This window comes from Falco peregrinus, chromosome 3, assembly GCF_023634155.1.
Source record: "Falco peregrinus isolate bFalPer1 chromosome 3, bFalPer1.pri, whole genome shotgun sequence".
Classification (NCBI taxonomy): domain Eukaryota; kingdom Metazoa; phylum Chordata; class Aves; order Falconiformes; family Falconidae; genus Falco; species Falco peregrinus.
The window spans coordinates 18,550,667-18,573,274 of NC_073723.1; the positions used below are offsets into that span (position 1 = coordinate 18,550,667).

Consider the following 22,608-nt stretch of genomic DNA (forward strand, 5'->3'; position numbering starts at 1 on the left):
ATGGCCGTGATGCTCCAACTCAATAAATCAAGGGGTGGTGAGTGGCCTGTATTTAATTTTTTTGCCTTCTCAGGAAGCACAGATAATATAGTTGGGGATAGGGAGGTAAAGATGCGTTTAACTCTGGTGCTGTTGGAGTACTTAATACATTGAGTGGGACTGAGGTGTAGGAGGAGGTGGGCTGGTCCTGTCCTTCATTCAGTCTGCTGACTGGTTTTTAACAATGAATTCCTGAGGCATCCCCAAAATGCAGATTATTTAGTTATATCTAAGGAGATCATCCTTTCCGAAATGCTGTTGCTGCTGTTTCAGCATCTAGAAACTCTGCGGGGGGTACCTCTGTGGGCTGTCTTACCTGGGTAGGTATATAGGAACACTCGGACACCATTCCTGCTTCTGCTAATTGATGAAGGGCCAAAATTAAAAAGCCCCTTGTCCTTTTGCAAGGGTTCTCTCTCCTACGCTTGATTAGACACCAGTAACATTAGCTTTTAAACGGGAATTGGAAATGTGTATGCACAGTGACTTTATTGTAGCAGCACACGTTGAACAGAGACCTGTTCCCCTTGGCTGGGGAAGCTGCTGGCACACAACAGCTTTTCAGTGGGCGCCTGCCACCTGCCCCCCTCCGTGCTGGATGCACTGTGTGTCCATTAGCTGCCCGGCATGCTGTGAGATGGCAGCGGGCTACAAATGAGTTGGCTTTGAGGAATAAAAACAAGCTCGGTCCTGTCTGCGTCCAACAGCATTGTAAGCCTAGCAGGAGGAGGCTCTAGACCTCTTTAAATGGTCCTATGGCAAGAGGAGCAGAGAGGACAGCTGTAAAGACTGTATAGGGGATGCGTGTTCACTGCAAGTGTTAATATTGATATTCTGCAGTACTGCAGAAATCTCATGTCCAAGGTAGTTAAACTTGGTTTATTCTGAATTCAGTTTATTGTAAACTGAGTTTACTCATCAATAAACTCAGTTTATTGATTGTAGCGAGTTACGATTTTGCAAAGAAACAGGCATCCTTTCTTCTCATAGCCATTTGGATCAAGGTGTTCCCAGTCCTCCCTAAAAGCTTCATTTTTAGGCAGGTTGAGTTCATAATGTGAGCGCTGTTTGGGAGGGATTTGCGCTCCGTAGGGAAAGCTGAGCACCACCTTCCCCGGTGAATAGCTGGTAAGAGCTGCTGCTGTGGGAGTTCAGGTCACCTCACTGGGTGTAACCCCCTCATCCCCAACCAGTTGAGTTTGGTTTTTTTTCCATGGCATAATCTTTTTATTCCAGGCTTCATTTATTTTGTTGTGTTCTTTTTTAAACAAGCACAACTACTGATGTATAGACGTAACTTTGTATAGCTGTTTTGCTGACCTTGCCCATCCATCTTCACTATATGTTGAGGGGATATATTTATACTTTGGTTATTGGGGTTTTAGTGAAAATTTTGCTGCCTTGCAATTTAATAGTAACTGACCCTTGTTTCCTAGTCTCCAGAACACATGGTGCCTTGTTTCCTATTGTTCTTTTTTCATGTAATGGGCTTAGGAAAGCAGTATCACTTAACCATTGACAGTCCTTAATATTCCAATATTTCAGTGAGTTTTCAACCTAAAAAAAACCCTGCCTTTTGCTTAAACGCTATTGGGAATTGCTCTGCCGATGGCTGTGGAAGTTTTTGGTTCATTTCTCCACCTTTACCATTTTGTTGTAAATGGTTGTGTTGCATTAGGCTCTTGAGTTACTTCTGTTTGATAGCGGCTTCAGGGAAAAATGCCCATGTTTTGTGACAGAGATCCACTTACTGTTGTGGGCATTGTCCTCTTCCTCCAGTTGCTTTCTCTCCGTTACACCTTTCCCCATCTTCTATATCTATTGCAGCTTGTGCAAGCATGGCATTGCTGGAAGAGATGGGTCTGGAGCCAGGCTGGAGTCCGTATGCTTTTCTCAGCCACCCATACGCAGCAAGGCTATAGCTCTTCAGTGTTACCAAATATTATTTCAAAAGCTCCTTATAAAAACATGAGTAATTGGGCAAGTGACAAAGGACTTTCTGTTTATCTTTTTGAACAATGGAAAATACCAAATAGCCACAATTTGTTCCAGTTATTTAGTGTCTTTGTTCCAGAGCCATTTCGTGGGCACAGGATTTAATTCTACAAGAATGCAGGAAGGTGGTGACTTGCTTTTGTGCTTAAAAAATAAATAAAATTACTACATTTTTCAAGTTGCTTTACTAGGAAAGTATTTGTTACTTATGCAATACCATTGTTAAAGCCTAAGGAAGATATTTTACTGTATATTACAAGTTTAAGGTTATTTTAATAATCAAGTGAGACTTCTAATTAGAAGCTGATACCTTCGCCGTTCTGGAGAATACCACAGTTTGGAAAAGCTTTGTACAAAGGGTGATGTGTGTACCCTGAGAATAGTCGATTTGGCTTGCAAGTAGGAACTGCGCAATTATCAAAACTAACACTAAGCAAACCAAAATTATATTGACATGTAATGGGCTAATAAAAGTTGGTAATGCTGCTTAAAGTGGGAAATGGAGGCATGTGTGCTTTTAAAAGGGAACACTTCAGAGGAGGAGCCTTTAGAAAAAATTTTTCTTGCTGTCACGCCGTCGTCAGGCCGCGAGATGAGCGAGGGTCTAGAGCAAATAGCGCCACCTGCTGGCGGTGTCCCCAAAACACGTGCGTGAGCTGAGGTGGCGGTACCTGCGGGACACTGACGGTATGTGTCTGCGGTATAGGAAGCAATATGTAGAATTAGTTACGTATTCTGGAGGAGCAAAATCCTTTTGAGGCATTGGGTCTAAAGCATCTAGAGGTGGGAAAATTGGATTGAACCCCTTAGGTTTATTTCCAAAATGGGGAAATAAACTGTCTGTAGATGCCCACTTGCTTGCCAGCTTTGCTTCTTGTCTTTTGACATCTCAAACCCTTTTAAATCGTCTGCCACGGAGTTGGGCCTCATGACGCATAAAGCTGCTGGGAAGAACTGTGTTTTAATCCTGTTTAATTGTGCAGTTGTGGTCTCTGGATGAACAAGAATTAATCTCTTTCCAAGGTGGTAGATACCCCTGAGGTCTGCCAGGTTAATAGCCTGGTCTCTAGTTACTATGAATTTGTTTCGCAGTTGCTCTGGAAGACTTGGCACCTGCCCTCTGGTTGACATGCCTCTGCACTACAGGCAGGAATCTCATCAGGGATCTCACCTGCCTCGTGTTTTGTTTTTCAGGTGGTACCAGAGAGATTGGGTCTGCTCTCACCAGGATGTGTATGAGGCACAGAAGTATAGAGTCCAAACTCCGGCAGTTCTCAAGGTGAGTGGCTTTGTACCTGGCCCGGAGCTCGAGGTTCATCTTCCATTAGCTACTGGGCAGAACCTAAAGCTGTTTCACCAGCAGTGGCTTTTCAGCTGATCTCTGACCATATCATTGAGAACAGCAGGTTTCTCCCCAACAGCACACTAGGTGTTGTGAACATGCAGGACTTCACTGCATGTTCTCAGGACTGGGCTTGTCGCCTGAAAGCACTGTGAATGCTGCAAATTTCCACTATTAGTTCCAGTTGCTCAGTGCTGAGCTGGTGGCTGCTGATGTGACCGACCTGTCTTTGCTTCAGGACGTTAAGCTTTGTCCCTAAGTTCTAAAGCAGCAGCAAGTGTTGTGCTGCTTCCTCAACTTACTGAGAGCCCAAATAGCTTGCAGCCAAGAGAAGAACTTTCAGTAAACGAGTATGGAAAATGCAAATCCTCTCATCCCCTTTTTACAGTTAAAGTTAGACTGTAGAGGTAATGGGAGAGGATTAACTTGTGTAAGCTGGGCTATACGTAAACAACCTACTTCTGTAGTAAGTAGTAGTTTGCACGTGTGCTTTTTTTAACCAGACTTAAAGGTTATACTTGACCTGAGGTGAACCAAAATGATGCTTCACCATTTGCCTGAATGACCTGGTATGTTTTTTTTTCCCCTTTTGAAATAAAGATATTTGTGAAATTGGCTGTGAGGAGACAACTTTAGTCTTTAGTTAGCCCAGAGTTAACTATTTAAATGATTTCATCCCAACCTCATTAATTGGTGGAGCATTACTACTGCTGTATCATGGACTCCACTGGTGAGAGGTGAGGCACATCAGTGGACAGGATGTTGTTCGCTTGTAAAACTGCTCTGTCTTCCTGTGCGTATACATGTGTTATTTAAGTTCATAATCTTCATGGCTGCATGAACCTTTCCAGTATCCAGAGTATCCATTTAAATTGCTCTTTGTGTGGCAGATGAGTAGCATCTAACTGTTTACATTGGCCCTGTTTCAGGTCACTCCTATAGTTTACACTCTGTTCCTCACTGTCCTGGACTTCTGTGCAATAATTCTGGTTATCTTGTGATGTGGATATTTTTTTTTTCTGATCCAGTCCTTTCTTTTGCTTTCTCCAGCATAAACATTTTTATGTTCTGGTATTTACATTGTGACACTGGTAGCTGTCACAGCAAAAAGTAAAAATACTCCAATATTGACCTTGGCTCTCTATATAAGAATAGGGGCATCTGCAGGATTTGATTGCTCTTTGTGTTTTTTCAACAAAATTAGTGCTTTAATTGACTGTCTGATAAACCCACTTCAAGAACAGATGGAAGAGTGGAAGAAAGTGGCCAATCAACTGGATAAAGACCATGCAAAAGGTAGTTACAGAGGAAGAATTCTTTAATAGGAGTAAGATTGTAATATCAGCTTTTCTTCCTCTTTTCATGTTTGTACTGGGGAACTGAATAACATGCTTAAAAATGTAAAGCAACTTTTCTCTTCTAAACCACTCCACTCCCAAAGTGCCTAACAGATTTTTAACCCTTCCGTCTACATTGTGAAGGTTTAGTTTGCAGAACCCCAAGGGATGGGTTGTTTTTCTAGGCTAGTAAGCAGTGACTAATTTTAACTCTGTTAGCCTACTCTCACTGTATCATCTCCAATAGTGCTGAGTGATAGTGATAGGGGATGCTGCATCTACCCCTGAAAAGCCCTGGGGTGTAGTTAAAAGCTAACTGTAAGATCATGTTATGTCTCAGACATAGCATCCTCCAGAGAACGCACAGCCCTGTAAAACATTTACCATCGTTATTTTATATCCGATGTGATACAGAAATGTGCACCTGGGGAACAGGAAAGCTGTGTCGTTGGACATGGGATGCTCAGAGCTGCAGTGCTGATGACGGCTCCAGTGGCTTTCCTGGGGGAATGAGCAGGAGGCAGCAAAGTCTTCTTGCACAGCAAGAGCATGTTGGCAGATGTGTTTGGCTTTGCAAAACTTGGACTGGGGATGATGGCCCTCTAGCATGGGTGCTGAAAGCAGGTTGCAGTTAACCACAGACCCTTGAAAATTGAAGACGCTTGCTATGTCTGAATGAAGCATTATCACCATAATTTATTTTGGGGAGGGGGAGAACTGATGGGAATGAGTATGCTTGGCCTCCAAAAGAGGATTTGCTTCTTGCCCCACTATTACTGTGCTCAAGTAGAAGCAGCTAAATCAGCAGCTCTTGAAAAAAATTTCCACCTTGTACTGTGGAGAGTGTTAAGTAGGTGGTGAGCTGGAGAGAGGAATCACCTGGGTTCTTGCAGGTAGGGGTGACCCCAGCCAAAGTGGCAGTGAGATTTAGGGTTTAGTGGGTAGACCTGGGTGTTGGGGATGCAGGTGGCCCTGGTACAGTTTCTGTGCCTGCCACCAGCCTGCTTCTGGTTTTGCATCTATAGAAGAGTAATAACATTGACTTCCTTTGTTAAAGTGTATGTGTATATGTATATAGATGCATACATGCCTTTTATCTTTTTTTTATTTTTTTTTTTTTTTTTTACGTATCAGTTTTGATATCTGGTACCTTTAGTGCGCCTGGACTAGAGGTAGAATATTTTGTTCTGGGGTTTTAATTCTCCTGGGATTTGCAGCTCATCTGAAAATGAGGACAACTGCAGTGTGCTGCACTTCATCAGAAAGAGCTGGCAATGTGACCCTTCCTTGGGCAAACTTTTAACACCCTCTTCCTCTGCCCGACTCTCATGCTGGAGAGGGATCACAGGATATTCTGTGCCTTGCCGTTTCTGGATACTTGTTTTTGAACACAGATGTTTCAAGAAACCTGTCATCTCTGTTTTCCATTCCTGAGAGTGGATGAGTTTCTGAAATGAAAAGCACTCTAATTTTGTACTGTGTTCTCAGTTGTTATTTCTGTAAAGGCTTTGTTTATTTGGGAAAGATTTTGGTATGTGAATGTGCTCACACCCTGGAATGTTATATTAAGCCAAACATATAGGCACTACAAAATGTGAGTTCTAAGTTGCTTTGATTAACAGTAGCTGTCCTCTTAAAATTTGTAGTCTAATGTCTTTAAACATAGCCTTTTCTGTGAAAAACATTCATTTTGACATTGAGTATGTTGATAATAGAGACTGTGTTTTTTTAGAATATAAAAAAGCCCGCCAAGAGATAAAAAAGAAATCGTCTGACACACTGAAGCTACAGAAGAAAGCAAAGAAAGGTAACTTGCTTCATACTTGTACTGTTAAAAACCTTTTGTGCTTTGCTCACTGACAAAGATGGAACAGCGATAGGACTTTCTGTCGTAACAATTCAGTCCCCTGTAATGTATTCCTGGTACATACTTGAACACCTGGGTACAATTATTATGTGTCACTTACATCATATTCTGAAGCTAGTGTCTAATGTTCTTATACAAAAGCCTTAAAGCTGTTGGTACAAAGTTAATCATGTTTTAAAATAAACTGCTTGCTGCTAACTTACTCCTGTTAGGAATGTTGACACTGTAACATGACTTGTGCAGATACCTGCAAAATTTTGTAGAATCTTTTGGAATAATATAAAAAAAGTCATCATGTAAATGTTCTGTAACTATTAACGTTTCTCACTGTTCTCCCTTTCTACCACATTTATTTTTTTTTTAACAGCCTGTAATCTCATAAACCTTTACATTATTCCTCAGTGTGAGAAGGTGGCATGGTTTGTTGTCAGGGGGAGGGCGCTTGACAACCATAGAAAACTAAAGATGAGTAAGAAAAAAAAGGGAGTTCTGCACAAAGGCAATCTGTCCTTTTTAGCAGCTGAATCTCCTGCTCCTGTTGCTCTCCCACCACCATCTTGTCACAGGAGTTTCATCATCACGTTAATGGAAGCATGCATCATTGATAGCTGCAGCGTCGCCATCACTAAGGGTTTTACTTGGCCAAGTGCAAACCCCATCAGGCTTTGGAAAAATGATACAGAGATTGTACAGAAGCAGACTTTCTGGTTCCCTTTCCTGCACTGGGCTCGTCCCAGCTGGGTGGGAAGTGTGCTTTGAACAGCTCTCAGCCTGCAGGTTGCAGCTTGTCCTTTCCCTCTCCTTAAAAACTGTGAGCCCAGGGACAAGCAAAAAAATGCTGGAGCAGGGAGTTTCTTAACTTTTTAAATTGTATGTTATCCAGAACAGGTGAGCTGTCTCTAACTGTCCTTCCTAATAGGTGAATCAATAATTATGCTGATAGAAAGCCACATGACTGGAAAACTGCTCTTGAATTTTAGCTGACTTTAGGTGAGAGAGGGAGAGAGAGATGGAAGCCAGCAAGAGGGAGTTTTGCTCAGTAGGTGCTGTGTGACTGTCTGTGGAAAAGTTTAGTGTTTTAAATTGCAGTGGTCATCTTTAGGGTGACATGATTTTTTGTGATAAGATTTTAATTTTGGATGATGTGTAAACTTGTTTCTCGTTTTCTGTGACAAATCGTCTGACTTCAGACCCAACAGCATTAAAGAGTCTGTGATATTCCCTCCATTTCTTTTCCTTTCTCACCCACCTTCCATAATCTCATCGCTTCTTGTCCCTGTGTGATAGAAGACAGCCCCTCAATGCATGGTAGGTGAGAGCTGAGAAAAACACGTGCCATGATCTGGGAAGAAGGAACCATTTTTTGAACCTGTTTCTGTGAATTGACAGCTAACTGGCTCCATCTCCCTTTTATCCTTCTTCTGAGTACTGAATAAATCAATCTGCAATCTTGGAGGAGGAGACAGCATTTTCTGTAAGGTGGGAAGAGGGGAGAGAAGCACTTAAAAGCCTTCTGGAAAAAAACAACCCACTGTTCTCATACTGCAGATGTCACCGTAGGTGTCTGTCAGCAGTGGTTAAAGCAAGTGGACTTTCTTCTTGGATATTGTGGGTTCCTGTCTTCCTCCTCAAATGTGTGCCGTGTCTAGTGACAAGGGTCAGCACACTGGTGTCTTGTAAGGACTTCACAATTAGACATCTTTGAGCCAGGAGTGGAACAGGCCTCGTTTTGTTGTCATTTTTATAGCAGCCATGCTATGATTGAACCCTTTTTTTTTTTTTATAATATCATTCCCTTGCTTAATTTTGCTGTTACAACATGCTTTTGGAGTTGTTAATGATCTTGCTGTATTTCTGTGCTGTCCCCCTTGGAACTGCTGTCACACACATGGTGTTTGGGTCCAGAGCACAAACCCAATGGGACTCAGGTGGGGTTAAAGCTGGTCGCAGAGGGATGTGTACGGGGAAGGTGAAAGCGATGAAGATTCCCACGTAGCCAGTACAGGGGAAAGGAGGAGGTGCCATATTTTTGAGGAGCTGAGAGTTGTTCTCATGGCCCCTGGGGAGGGAGAAATGCAGTGAGGTGTTGGGGCTCATCTGGCTGCAAGAGTGAGCGCCCAAAGCTGCTGACCCTGTGGGTTCCCAGCACGAGTGGGTGGGAGGTGGGAGGAAGTTCTCCCTGTCTTCTTGCAAGTTATCTACAGTGCTTAAATATAGAAGAAAAAAAAGTAGCAGATGCTTTTTCCCCTCTTTGCCTTTTTGGTCCCTATCCTGAAGAAATAAAGCATTGGTATGAGTGCAGTGTCAAATGTTGTTAAATTTTGTGTACCTCCCTTGACAGATCTGTTTAATGTGCTACGTGGTGAAGCGTGTTGCTCTTGCTGTCACTGAGGGATTTAAAAAAAAAAAATAATCAAGAAGGGGTTTATTTATAAAATGATAAAGCTGCAGAAGTGAACCTGCTTTAGGTTACAAATGAAGTTTGAACTATGGGCAGGGAAACTTTTGGGTCAAACCCTCCTGGCAGGCATGTGGCTGAGTGCATGAATGTCTTACTGTATCTTCCAACTCTCCTGTTTCCCTGTTGCTCAGACTTACTTTTTTTGTTCTGTTCTTCGTCAAGCAGGACCTGTCCCTTTGATTTTTCTGTAAAGTTACTGACTCACCTATGGGAACTGTAAAACAACCAATTCATTCCCTTCCTAGCACTTGTAAGAATATTTTTGAATTAACCTTATGATCATTTGTGGGCAAGTGAGATGTTTGCGGAATTCTGGATTTGCTCAAATACTGTGCATGCTACTAAAAACATCCTTCAAGCTTTTTCTGCTGTGACTGGATGGGAAAGTGGTTTTCTTCTGCTTTGGGCAGCTTCAGATCTAGGAACTCAAATATAACCCTCTACTTTTCTCATTCGCATCATGGCAGTGGTGTCCTCTCTCCCTGCCGCACTGGGCTGCAGAGGCTCCCTCTCGTAGCCAAAGGCTGCAGCATGTATAGCTCCTTGCTCCTTGCCTGCATCCCAAGGACATTTGGGAGAGAGGGCCATGGGCTGCGTGGCTTGTCCTGGCAGGAACACTACAGGTTGGGCACCCCACCTTAGCGCTGAGGGGCTGAATACATTGGGGTTTGCCTGTTCTCTGGCTTCTGCGTGGTCTGTTTGTTCTGGTTCCATGCGGCCAAGTTGAAAGTTCAGGCTGGGCATTTAAGATCATTTATTAGAAATTACGTTTGCAGAGTAGGTGTGTTAATTGCTGTAAAGGTGTTTCCAAAGCTTGAAGTGACAGAGAAAACATTAAGCTTTCCAAACTAAACAAAAAGGTATTAGGGGTCCTTTTTGGAAGTTTGATAGAGTGTATCCGGTAAAAAGACGAGTCTGTGTAAATGAAGGTCTTGCATTTCAAAGGACCTTACAGGGATAATTTTCATTCTTTTTGTTGTCTTTGACCCTAAAAAAAAAAAAAAAAAAAAAAAAAAAAATCCAAATGAAATCTAAATATATGTAGTCTAAATAGGATCCTGGTGTGCCTCCCAGATCCATGCAGTCCCTCTGGGTGTCATGGTGATCTTCAAGGTGCATCCTGTTCTTTACACCCTTGTTCTTCCAAGGGGAACAGGCCTGCAGGGCGTATTGCCCACCCCAGCATTGAAACTTAGCTCTTGTCTGAACAGATGAAGCTATGTAGTGCATGGAACTGCATACATCTTTAAATTGCTCTTTGTTTTCAGACAAACATTGGACAACAGAAGTCAGCCCAGCCAACCTGAGTCAGCAGAATAATTATGCATAAATTTAAAATAAATGCCTTGTTTAGGTTTCTGCTGAGTCAAGGCTCCATACGTGGATCCATAGCTGCTAGAAGCTGTTGATCCTGTATTGAATTCAGAGGAGAGACAGCAGCTGTGGCTCTGCATGTAAACGGTTTTGGAAGGTTAACAAAATGCATGATTCTTAGGGTTTTGTTTTTTTTAAAAGCATCAATTGACTAACTTAACATATAACTGAATGTGTGTATATGTAAAATCTGGAGTGCATGTTGGCTTCATTTTCTGTATTCAGCTTGGGTATTAATGATTTAACTAGACAGGTTTCCCTTCTGCCTATAACTTGACTGGTTGGTTTCATTTTCAGGTTCCTTGTGTGACACTCTTGAGCTTTGAGAAAAATGTTTAAATCCAAGCAGATCTGTGAAAAGGAGTTGTATGTAACACTCCCAATAATATAACACATGTTAATGTGAAAACTGAGTTTTAACTCTAAGTCGTTCATAGAAGTTTCTGCAGAATGCCCTTAACGTTCAGTACAGCATTTCTTCTTGTGTCCCATCAACGTTGAGTATCCAAACTCACAACCTCTACTTCTGAGTATGCAGCAGTTTTGGAAAGTATTCTTACTTTTAATGAAGTTGAGAGAGTAGAACATGATTATTAATTTACTGTAATACTGCCAAAAAGCGCTTTTTCTTCCCCTCCTCCTGGTTAGCAAAGATGACCCGTTTGTGTTTTAGAGCCTTTGCAGCTGTTTTGTGTTACTCTCTGGTCTTTGAAACTGTAATATTGTTACACTCCTCTCAAGGATGATTGCACAAACCCAGTGACTCAACTGAAAAACAGAAACCTCTTAACGTAATTATCACTGCAGAACATCTCAGTTCTTAAAGCAAGTGCTGACCTTATTCAAGTATTTTGCGCTCTCTCTATACTTGGTGCTTGCATTGTCTGGAATGCCAGGCTGGGGAGGGAGGACGCCCAGCCAGACTCTTTCTCCGCCAGGAGATAGTCTTACTCCTTTAAATTGTGCGGCACGATGACTGAAGTGAGAGCCAGGAGTCACTGTGGAGTCGGTATGATACAGCTCAGGAGGAGGGAAGCTAATGAGCAGAGTATACTTACCAGTTGCCGGGAAAAAATCCTTTGTGGATGAGGCCGTGGTGCCTGCAGGATGTTTTTGGTGTATCGTCGTTGTGTCCCCCCCAGCTTATAATGTAAGCTTCCCTTTATAAAAATTCAGTGAAGACATGTTGCAAAATCAGTGGCCAGAGGTAGTTCTTTGACTTATTTTCATTCCTTGAGTTTTGAATGCCTCTTGATAGTTCCCCTCATTCTGACAGCAAGCCAGGTTTATTGCAAAACTTTATTTATAAAGTTTTTTAATTAAAATACACATATCATGGTTAATCTTTTTGATGTTCTTCCACATTGCATCAGCAATTAGCTTTTAATTTAATTAACAATCTATTAATGTAATTGCAGTAGAGAACATCAAAAAGCACTGTGGTTACTAATGCAGCACCCGCCTAGAGTTTTGCAAGTTTGAGTTCCCTCTTCCCTGTGAAGGGATGAGATTCGTGCCACTTCGTCAGCTTGACCAGAGTTTGACAGTTGTCTGTGTTGTGCACTTTCTCTGAAGCACGGGTTAACATGTTCTCGCCTAGGAATCTGCAAGCTAAACAAAGTTCCTAAACTGGTTTAAGTCTTTAAAATAAAACCGTATGGTAAATAAGCAGGAGTTTAATTTGCAACAGCTCATCAGGAAGCAAAGCTAATGGGTTTGTCTTTATCAGCAACGGGAAGAAGTCAAAATAGTCCAAACTGCTCGCTGTCTTGTCTTGGCGCTGATGATAATGTCTAAACTCTAGGAATGCTGGAATACCAGTTTGACTTTTTTTATTTTCCTTTCTGTGTCAATTTTGTGTCCTGCAATTTCTCACCATGCGCACCTGCCTGACAGCTGAGGCTCTGGGTAAGTCTGTGCCATGCTGTAACCCTGGTGGCTGGTTTATTGTAGCCCTTGCTGTGGCCTCTTTATGGTGTCTGGTCTCCACTAACTGCCTAGACTTTAATTTCTAATGAAATTAAAATATTGCCTAATCTTAACGAACAAACCATCTTTTGATTTATTTTCTTTTGGCACCTAATTGGAACACTGAAAAGAAGAAAATCAGTATTGTAGATAAACCTCTGGTTTATTTTAGAAAGGGGTTAACATGGACTGATAAATCGTGTCACGGTGGGGAGAGAAGTTAAATGGAACAGACACGGCATCAAGGTGATAATTGAATATTATTGTCAATATGACTTTTAAAGTCTAGAGCTTCAAGTCCTTAGTGTTGTTCTCTGTAAACCTGTGATCCAAGTTCCCCTTTTTTCTGAAAATCGCATGCACCTTTCTTAACTGATAGATAAGAAACCACTATATTTAACTTCATGCTGGGAAAGGGGTGGAAATCAGCATCACAATTGTCTCCTCTTCTGCTGCCTGATCACATCTCAAATCTGTTTAAATTGGAGTGCTGTTTCAGTTGTATTGCAAATTTAAAGTACCTGCCTTGAGATCTTCTTGTGAATGAAACAAAGTGTTTCTGAATTTGAGAGAAATAATCATACCTCCACTTGCAGTATAATGATGTAGGTGTTGCCCTTTGCAGAAGCCTGGATTGATTAGATTGGGAGACTCAACTGAGGTGCCTCAGCAGGGCTCCTGGAGCTGGGCGTTGTGGTGCCTGCTGCTTTTCCCCTTTTTTGAAACCACACTGTGTGTTTTTCCTGGTTCGTGGTTCAATCTGGAAGTTTCCTTTGGTAACTTGGAACTTTTAAGGAACATCTTAGCACTTTTGAGCATTAGCAGCTGATTCAGATCTCCAGTGGCCACCAGAAAGACTCAGATTTGGTTGCTGAAGGTGTCTGAAGTTAACCCCAGCAATGAGGTTTTCCACCTTTCTGTGATGGCAGAAAGTGGCAGAATTCTCAGCCTAGACCAATATTAGTTTGTTTGCTTTTTACTGTGGCAGGACTGAGAGGGGTGGTTCGTCCGGGCAGCTGAAGCAGGTATGCTCTTGTAAGAAGGTGGTTGGGAGTGAATGACTTGGAACCTGCTTTGGTTTGTATGAGCAGAGGTGTGCTCTGCATTGTCTCATACAGTGTAAATTCAGCCACTCTGCTGTAAAGTATCCAATATTGAATATTCAGGTTCTGTGCAGACCCCCTTAAAAAGTGCAAGGGAGCGGTCTTTTAAGTAAGAATGTGGAAAATAATAATGTCACCAATATTTGCTGCATTACTTTGTCAGTAACAGCAGTCAGACTTGCACTGAGAGCGTTTAAAAATCATTGTTCTCCTTTTGCTGTTGCTGACAGCTTTGCTAAAGTTGTCTTATAAAATGTAGGCATGAATGGGTTGAAAATTAAGATTGACCTTTTTCCTTCTCCCTAATATGTTTCCTTTACTAAAGTTCTTTTTGAGCAATGGTTATTTAAGAAGCTGCATGAGGCTGTCAGGATTCACACAGAACACTGTAAAACTGAGGTTTTAATGCATGTTGGTCATTTAAAGCTCTTGCATGCCATGATGTGAAGCACCTGCTCTGAAGGTGACATATTAAGACTGTCCTTGGAGTAGTGGTGGATTGTTGTCAATATTGATGAGAAGCAGTTGAGCTCTCTGCAGTTCATTAGTTGTTACTTGCCAGTGTCCAGCCACAAGGCCCTGGGTTGTTGGAGCGTGGTGCTGTTGGAGAAGTCTGCCCACAACTTCTGGTCTTGCATCTCTGCTTGTCTCAACAGCACCAAAGCTCCACCTTGAGAAAGGCTGGATTTGAATTTCTCCTTAGTTTTCAGATTGTTGACTTGTTCTTCCAAGTACAAGCAGGTGTGCTCTGCAGAACTATCCCTGCATCACGTTCATGTCTGGCTGGTTGCAGACCAGAGACCTGTGAACTGCATTTGATGCTTTTGACCAGTGCTGATGCTGATTGCTTTGGTGGGTCATTCAAACCTGTCTGCAGCTGGGGTAGGAGTGTCCTTCCAGGTGGACTTTTACAGCTGCTTTGTGATGAGACTGTTCTGGAAGTTTTCTGTCACTACAATAGGTGTGTAGGTTTGGAAATATTTCCGAATGGGTAACCTGAAGGCTAGAGAATGTGGGCTAGAGAGAATAATCAATTGCTGACGTTCCTTATCAAAGTGTGCCTCATGTCCACAGCAAAAATAGTGCAATGAGTTGTCCGGAATGCCATAGACAAATGACGTCCTCGTAATTCAAAGGGGAAAAGAACTGCATTACTCTCCATTGGTTGATGTTCCCTTCTGAGATAAGCAGTGGATTCAAACTAGCAGAGACCCACAGTGGGTGAGGAGCAGAGGTGACCAGCAGTTGGCCCTCACATCCTTGGCACCCTTTGGGTGCAGGAGTGCTGTTGAGAGGATGTTCTCTGCTGTGCTTAACAAAGAAGACTGATTAAACTGGGCAGAGATCTCATCCCTCAGGTTCCTGAGCTGTCTGAGTGCCATGGGAGGCAGCTGGCGATGCAGGGAGTGGGAAGAGCTACGCCTGATTTCAAAAGGCTTGCTAAATTGATGTCTGCATTGTGGAGCTTTCACAGGATGTTAATAAAGCTTTCCTGCTCCTGAAAGATGAGTTGCAAGATGTCAGGAGAGAGCTGTATCCATACCATGTAAACATCTGGCTTCAGAGCCTCATCTAAATGATTCACCTAAGCTTGTTTCCCACTCTGAATTATATCCCAGATAGCTTGTGTCAAACGGGTCTGTGAAAGTAGCAGTGAGGAGCCGGTATGTCTGTTAATGTCCTGACTCACTTAAAAGAATAAGATGGAAGCATCGTAGAGGTACAGGGGATGTTGGAGAGCAGTGCAGTTTTTTTACACGTGCCTAAGGATTAAAATACACAGCCTGAAGGTTATCCTGGTAACTTTGTTGAATTAAGTGAGTTACACAGGGGTAAATGAGGTTTATTTTTGCCCCGTGTTTTGGGTGCTCTTGTTGCTCTGGCCCACGATGTGGTACTCTGTGAAGGCCACATAAATTACCAAAATTCACTATAATTGAACCTGCTTTATCAGTGGAATCCAGTTGCTTTCTAAGAGTGCGTCTTCTCATTGTGTAGGCAAATGCATTTAAAAAGGATTTACTGCCCTTACGTGCATGATCATATGGTGGAGCAGCTGAACATTTACAGCCGTTCTCCAGAGCTGAACTAATGAGTGTGTCATTTAGTTTACAACTAATGTATCTTACATTTGGTACATCCATGGTAGTGAGCCAGTATCTAGGTTTGAACAACAGGAGATTATTTCACCGGGTGTAATTTCCAGTCAGCTCTCAGAATAAGGGGTCTGAGCAATAATGCAGATCTTTAGTTTCATAAGGAATTTTAAAGGACAACTCCAGAGAAGTACAAAATGTTTAATCACTTTATATGATAGTAAAAAGAGAGTATGGGGAAGGGTCTGAAATATACAGAACAGTCTTCAGGCAGAAAGGCGCAGTTTGTCTCCTCAGGGTGACGGGAGAAGGCAGCACAGAACCTTCAGGGAGTTATCCAAACCTCTTCTGTAACTTGTTTCTGGCAGATGCTAATTTTGAGAGATGAAGCAGGTAACTGCAACTTCAGAGTCTGTTACTGTTAAAGTTATTTACTTCCAAAACAGTTTTATGACCACATTACACCTGTGAGGCTGATATACAGGATCAGACAGTGGGGTGTTCCTGCTGGTAGTTTGGTACCCAGGTGGCTTTGGCGGTGGCCGTGCCTGTGTTGCACATGATTCTTTTGAGGATCCATTGCAGAGCTCTGCTTGTGGGTATCTGGACTACGTCTGACTTTGTACAGAGGACATTTGGCTACATCCAATCTGTAATGCTGCTAAGCCAGAGTGATTCGCTTTGATTCCATCGCTGCTTTCTTTCCTGCGGCTCTGGCTGTGTATCAGTGCAGGGGAGCTGATGACTTCACCTCGCTCTGGAGTATTGAAGAAATATATACAACAAAAAGGCAAAGGTTTTCCTTTGGAACCCTGACCTTGAGTCATCCTTATTGTGAACTGCATGCATCAAGAGACTTTTTTCTTCCTCTTCCTTGTAGCTTTAAGTCCTCCATGCAGAAAGGTTATTATCCATAAAAACTGATTTTGGGTAGTTGCTTGTAACTCACCCAACATTTTTCAATGTTATCTTCCTGGTATGTAGCAACAGCGGCATGAATATATACCTGGATACTTAATTTGCATGCAACGGTGTTTCTGGGAGATTTGAGACAAATTTAGACAACTGGCATTCTTTAAAATATTCAGTGGCGTAAGCTGCATGAAAGCACCTTGAAGCTGCGGCATTCTTGGCTCAGTAATACTATGGCTAAGCAGCAGCTCTTCATTCCTAGAGGAATAAATTTTTGGCACAATGCACAGTAAACAGGTGGAGCAGAATAAGGTACTTGAATGTCACAGAAGGTTTTATTATGAAATGACTATAGTTAACACAGTGAAGCTTTTTGATTGATTTTTTTATTATTATTTCCATATATATTATTTCCAAATACCGGACGTTAATATGTATTTGATATGTTGATATTTTGGTTTTGTTTTGGACTTTGGAATGAAGAAAACTGTCTTAGCAGTTGCTGATGCAGAGTACTTGAATCCAATGGTCCAATGATCCGTAACATGTCCTTAGTACTGTCTTACATAGGAGATTCATTCACTCATTTAGTTACTCCACTAAATTGTCATGAGCACAAAAGGAAGGAAAGGCAGTGCACTAGGGGTTAGTGATTAATGCTCTTTCAGTAAGATGTTGATGTGCAAGGATGATGTGAAGGGTTTCTACAGCTAACACTTTGAGGAAGTCCTTATGTGAAATGCTCTTTGGCTAGTTGAAACCTTTTGAATTGAGCTGCCTTTCTATTCTGTGCAAAAGGAGGAAAAAAAAAATAAATGCCGTGAAGTGCTTGACTTAATTGGGGAAAAAAGAAAATCACCAAATCACCTTACTAATTTGAATTAAGGGACGATGCTGGTTGAGACTTGGAATTGCAAAAGTACAATCCAGCAGCAGTGCTGGCTTAAAATAAGGTCTTCCTCTAACGGAGATACACAGTTTTGACAAAATGTACTCTTGATTGTTTCCTGCATACAGGACGGGGTGACATTCAGCCCCAGTTGGATAGTGCTTTACAAGATGTCAATGATAAGTACCTGCTGCTTGAAGAAACCGAGAAGCAAGCTGTCAGAAAAGCTCTGATTGAGGAGCGTGGTCGATTCTGTACTTTCATCTCGATGCTGCGGCCTGTGATAGTAAGAGCTCTCGATTTTAAGTTGGTGCAATTCACATGTTAGATTAAGTGGCCAAAAGCCTCTAAAAATAGTAGCTCATTATGTCTTAGGAATGAATTTCTAGAGCCAGTGTTCAGCCTGTCTCTCTGCCTAGGAAGTGGTGAGAGTTGGGACCTTTCTTGCAGGCATTTGGAGTAATTCAGCCACCGAAGACACTGAATACTTTCAAGATGGCTAACGGGGTGACAGTGGGCGCAAAGACTTTAAGTGGGCTTGAGTTCCCTATGCATACTGACCTGAGCAGTTTTTTCCACTGCTTTTTTTCTTAACATCACATTTTATTATAAATCTTTTGTACTCCTACTCCAGTGCTAGGACTGATAAATGTTTCGAGACCTCTCCTGTGTGTAGAATTTGACAGATTGCAGGCTGCTTCCATGCAGTTTTCTGGCAGCTCTTTCCCGTGTATCTGACAGCTTTTTCAGTTCATTGAAAAGGTTTGAGTATATTTTCACCACCTCAGGTTGTCTGAATCCTGGTGATGAACTGCTTGTGGCTTTGTGCAAGCATGATGCATTTCTGAAGGGTCTCCAGTGTACTGGGAAAATGTACCTAATGCAGGTTTACAAAGAGCATCAGTCTCAGCAGAAAACCATGACTAGAGAAGTAGGGAGGTTATGGCTGAGCAGGAGGAGGTGAATTCCAGACTCTGAGGACCTGTATGAAATTACCATGGTAGTTAAGGAATTACTATGGTAACTTACAGTGCAGGAATCATCTCAGTTAGCTGTTGATGTAACTTGAGCCAGAATGAATCATAGATGGATTAACGCTCTGTACCTGCATAGTGCCTTTATCTCAAAGTTGCTCAAAAAGTAGCAAAAAGCATGGGTTTAACCCCTGTTTACATTCAATGTTAAAATCCTTTGGGAACATCAGTGACTACATGTAGAAAAGTTAAATCTTTTTGAAATGTGGCAAGAATTCCACTCTTTTTCTGAAGATGTCTCAAAAAGAAGGCCAAGACATTTGTCTCATTGATGAGAGAAAAGATTTCTGGACCTCAGAACTTACAGCAGTCTTAAAGTAGTTATAGAACTCAATATTTTCAACCCTCTTTCATAAGAAGTGATCGCTTAATGGGCAAAGAAAAACTGCCTCCGTTGGGCATTCCCACAGTCATCAGCAAAAATAAAAAGGTCGTGTAATGTCTTATGGGCCTGATTTTTAAAACCAAGGCTGTGATTAGCCTTGCTCTTTTGTCTTTTCAGGAAGAAGAAATATCAATGCTAGGGGAAATAACCCATTTACAAACCATATCAGATGATCTGAAAAGTCTCACCATGGATCCACACAAATTGCCGTCTTCAAGTGAACAGGTTAGCTCTTGTTACCTGAAAAACATTTTCATTTGTGGCTTGTACCAGTTTTCCTTCTGTGTTGTGAGGAATATTGACTGCTAGCATTTAGTGGCTAAATTTTGTGTTTGGTATATGCTTCACTGCAGCAAGGTCATTTTTAACATAAGCAATTTAAAAAAAAATGGAAGTACCAACCCAGTGCTCCTGAAGTACTTGATGAGACCAGCGTGAAGCTGTTGCAGTAACACTTTGAAGTATATGAAGGTGCCCACTTTCTGCTGAGAGTTCATGAGGAATGAGTGTCATCTTCTCACCCTACATTTGAGCATCCCTGTCTTTATGTGGTCGCAAGATTGCTGGGATTAGATGGCTTGATGGAGTCTAACATTCAAGCACTTTTCCATGCTGTCCTTAAAATGCATAGGAAAATGCGTATCATTAAATGACTCCAAGTAGGACCTATTTCTACAGCCCTGCTGTGTGAACTCAGTTTTCTTGTCATACCTTAATCACCTTGTCATTGACCTAGAAGTGTAAAAAAGGGAAGCTCTGCTGGGGTTGAATATTGCATCTTTGATTATTTTTTTAAAATGCAACAGTTCTTAAACTCTAAGGCTGTAATAGGTTTTTTTAAGGGGAAGGAAGACCCAAAGCAGCTTACAACGTGCATAAAAGAAATCTCCAGTTTACTTTTTAAAGATTATTCTGTTCAAATCTGAACTTTCCTTCTGTGATAACAGCCCTAGTGTTGAAGTATGGTAGTTCCTGGAAAGCCAAGGCTGAAGCTGACTCTCGTGTGCGATATACACAGTGTAAATCTGGAAGAGAACTGAGACTGGGTCAATTGGTTCTGAAAGTTTGTAGTGGTGACAAATGTTGTATGTCAAGCAGATGCTTTCTGTTAATAGGGGGGAAAAATTTTCCACGTCCTTGATGCTATTGATTATCTTTCATCAGGTAATTTTAGATTTGAAAGGTTCTGATTACAGCTGGTCTTATCAGACTCCTCCATCCTCTCCCAGTACTACCATGTCCAGAAAATCTAGTGTTTGCAGGTAAGTAGACTGGTAATACATAATTTTAACCTGTCTGGGGGCAAAGGGAGGCAGGTTCAAACTGTGGTATGGATTTGTATGCATACATAAATCTTAAATAACAACTCTTAGTGAAATAAATCCCTTGTGGTCTTTATCCGTTTTAAGTGTGTGACTGGGAATATTGAAAAGGATGGGCATGACTGAACAACTGTTGAACTCAAGACAACTTGAAGATGCTTTTGATTCAGTTCTCTTGAATCCATTTCAGATCAAAGAGCAGACTGTACTGATCTAAGCTCTGAGATTGTTCATTCATAATTTCCTTTTCTGTTTTTCATATTGATGACTTTTTAGATTACTCTTAAGTAGCTGTTACTAATCAGTAAGTTAAACTGTTTGAAAAGGAGTAACATCCTTGGCAATTGCCCTATCAGTCTGGTAGATGGAAATGCTTTTTTTTGATACAAGTTTTGTTGACTGTTTAATGCTGTCTAATGCTGTCCTGAAATATGTTGAAACACTGGATTCTGTCTACGCTTTCTCCGTAAAAACTGTTTTCTCTCATGAAACAGTTTCTTAGCATGTTACCCCTATACCCTGGTGTCTACATTTACTCTTTCTTTTTACTGAAAAGGAAGATATCCTGTTGTGTATTCTGCTCAACACCTTTCTAGCTGCTCTCAAATGATTACCTTTTAGTTTGCTTCCTGAGTAACGTACTACAGGTTCCCTGTGTATGAGCAAAGTTACCTATAGCATGTCAGAACAAATGAACATGACTTCTTCTATGTACCTACTTGTCTCTGCATGCAGATATATATAAAAAAACCTTCAGTGCTTTTATATATATATGTGAAAACATGCATATTTAGAGCAATGAGCACAGGCTTAAAGATGCAATATCCTGAAGCTGTAAAAGAAAATGGCAAAAAGAACCAAAAAATCCACCATCTGTGCCTAATCAACCTCATCTTCTTGTGTAGTAAATCTTGTATGGCAACAAACTGTTGTGTATGGGTAAAATAAGCAAGAGCTCCTCTTCCCCTGCTCCAGGCAGACTTGTGCATCTTCTGATTTGTGAACAGGAGGTGCAGCCCTCACCCAGGTATCCTTTAGAGCCCACCCTTCAGCTAGTCAGTGGGCTTCTGCCAGCAGAGGTAGGAAGCTGCTTTCACATTGGTGCATCCTGCTAGTCCTGTTCAGCCACCCCAGCAGGAAGCTTCAAAGGCGTCCACATTGCGGCTGGCATGTCATTGCTCTCATTCATGGATACTGGAGATTAAAAATGCAATTTCTTTGTTGGAAAAATTGTATCTTTTTTTTTTATGGAAATTAATTTGGGGCTTTAATTCTCTGATCACCTTTTTACTAACTAAAGCTACATACCCAGAGGCTTGGCTTCACTCAGTGTGCCCTCACATGCTTTTTTTTCTGGCAGAAAGCCTTCATGTGAGCCAAACTTGTCCCAAGTACGCTGAAGCCAGGGGGGTTTGTGGTGCTTTCAAAAGTCTCACGTTAGCTTGCTGACTGACTGCAGTGGTGTGCCTAGAGGCAGACCTTCAGGTGAACTGCAGTGCCTTTGGACCTCCTGCTAGAGATATCCCACTGAAAATGTGGGACATGGTGCAAGAGCAACAAGGTGTAAGTCAGGAATAGGAGAGAGCGGGCAGCAGACAATTTTTTGTGCAAGTGCTGTGCAAATGCTAGAGAGGGTGTGTAGCAATCCCTTCGTCCCTAACCTGACTTTGAACTCTTAAGTGGTTACAGGGTTTGATCATTTGAGTGAAATTCAAGGTAAAATGCCATTTTCTCTGTGATCACAAGGGATACTGCAGCTGCTTATGGTTCTTTACTGATATATATGTGCATATATATATATTCAAATTTGTCAACATTTTTTCTTTTCCGGTTTATGCTGCCTGTGGCTAGAGACATGTGGAATGTTAATTGTACTGTATATGGGTCTCTCCCCACCCCGCCCTTGTGTCTTTTCCTCTCCCCTTTCCTTGTTCCTTTTGTCTCTCACAGCAGTCTGAACAGCGTTAACAGTAGTGATTCCCGGTCCAGTGGCTCGCACTCGCACTCACCTAGTTCACACTATCGCTATCGCAGCTCCAATCTGCCTCAGCAGGCACCCATGAGGCTGTCCAGTGTGTCCTCCCATGATTCTGGATTCATGTCCCAGGATGCTTTCCAGTCCAAATCGCCATCCCCCATGCCACCAGAAGCACCTAACCAGGTACGTGCAAGCATGAGAACAAAAACATGAGTGTGAGCTGGACTCTTAACTCGGCTCACCTTTCACAAAAAGGATCTGGTGTGGTTTTGGGGTACCTTGGAGTCAGGTTAAACACTGAGGGTAAGGTTTATCTCACCGCACTTCATCCATCTAAAAGTCGGGCCTCTAGCTGGAGTGATTTATGCTGCTTTTGCAGTTCACACTGCAGAAAGGGATGAGTCACTCTTGAGGGATTTGGTTTTCACTCTAGCCCTGGAGGGACCCTAGATGCCTAACTTTTAGATATATACAGATGAGAAAGAGCGAGAAGTCCCACTTTACAG

At 41.9% G+C, this 22,608-nt stretch overlaps 1 protein-coding gene across 23 annotated transcripts in view; it reads left to right on the forward strand.

Annotated features, from left to right (window-relative positions):
* The window catches only part of MTSS1 (MTSS I-BAR domain containing 1), a 127,070-nt gene that overhangs the window by 88,503 nt on the left and 15,959 nt on the right, over nucleotides 1-22,608 (forward strand). For 12 of the 23 annotated variants that reach the window (XM_027792375.2, XM_027792373.2, XM_027792383.2 and 9 more), the window contains 8 exons: nucleotides 3,229-3,313; nucleotides 4,581-4,672; nucleotides 6,446-6,520; nucleotides 12,312-12,323; nucleotides 17,512-17,669; nucleotides 18,920-19,027; nucleotides 19,967-20,064; nucleotides 22,075-22,285. In XM_027792375.2, coding sequence (XP_027648176.1) covers nucleotides 3,229-3,313; nucleotides 4,581-4,672; nucleotides 6,446-6,520; nucleotides 12,312-12,323; nucleotides 17,512-17,669; nucleotides 18,920-19,027; nucleotides 19,967-20,064; nucleotides 22,075-22,285 — 839 coding nt within the window. The remainder of the gene's footprint in view (nucleotides 1-3,228; nucleotides 3,314-4,580; nucleotides 4,673-6,445; nucleotides 6,521-12,311; nucleotides 12,324-17,511; nucleotides 17,670-18,919; nucleotides 19,028-19,966; nucleotides 20,065-22,074; nucleotides 22,286-22,608) is intronic. The other 11 variants (XM_027792376.2, XM_027792380.2, XM_005241363.4 and 8 more) reach the window with 4 other exon arrangements.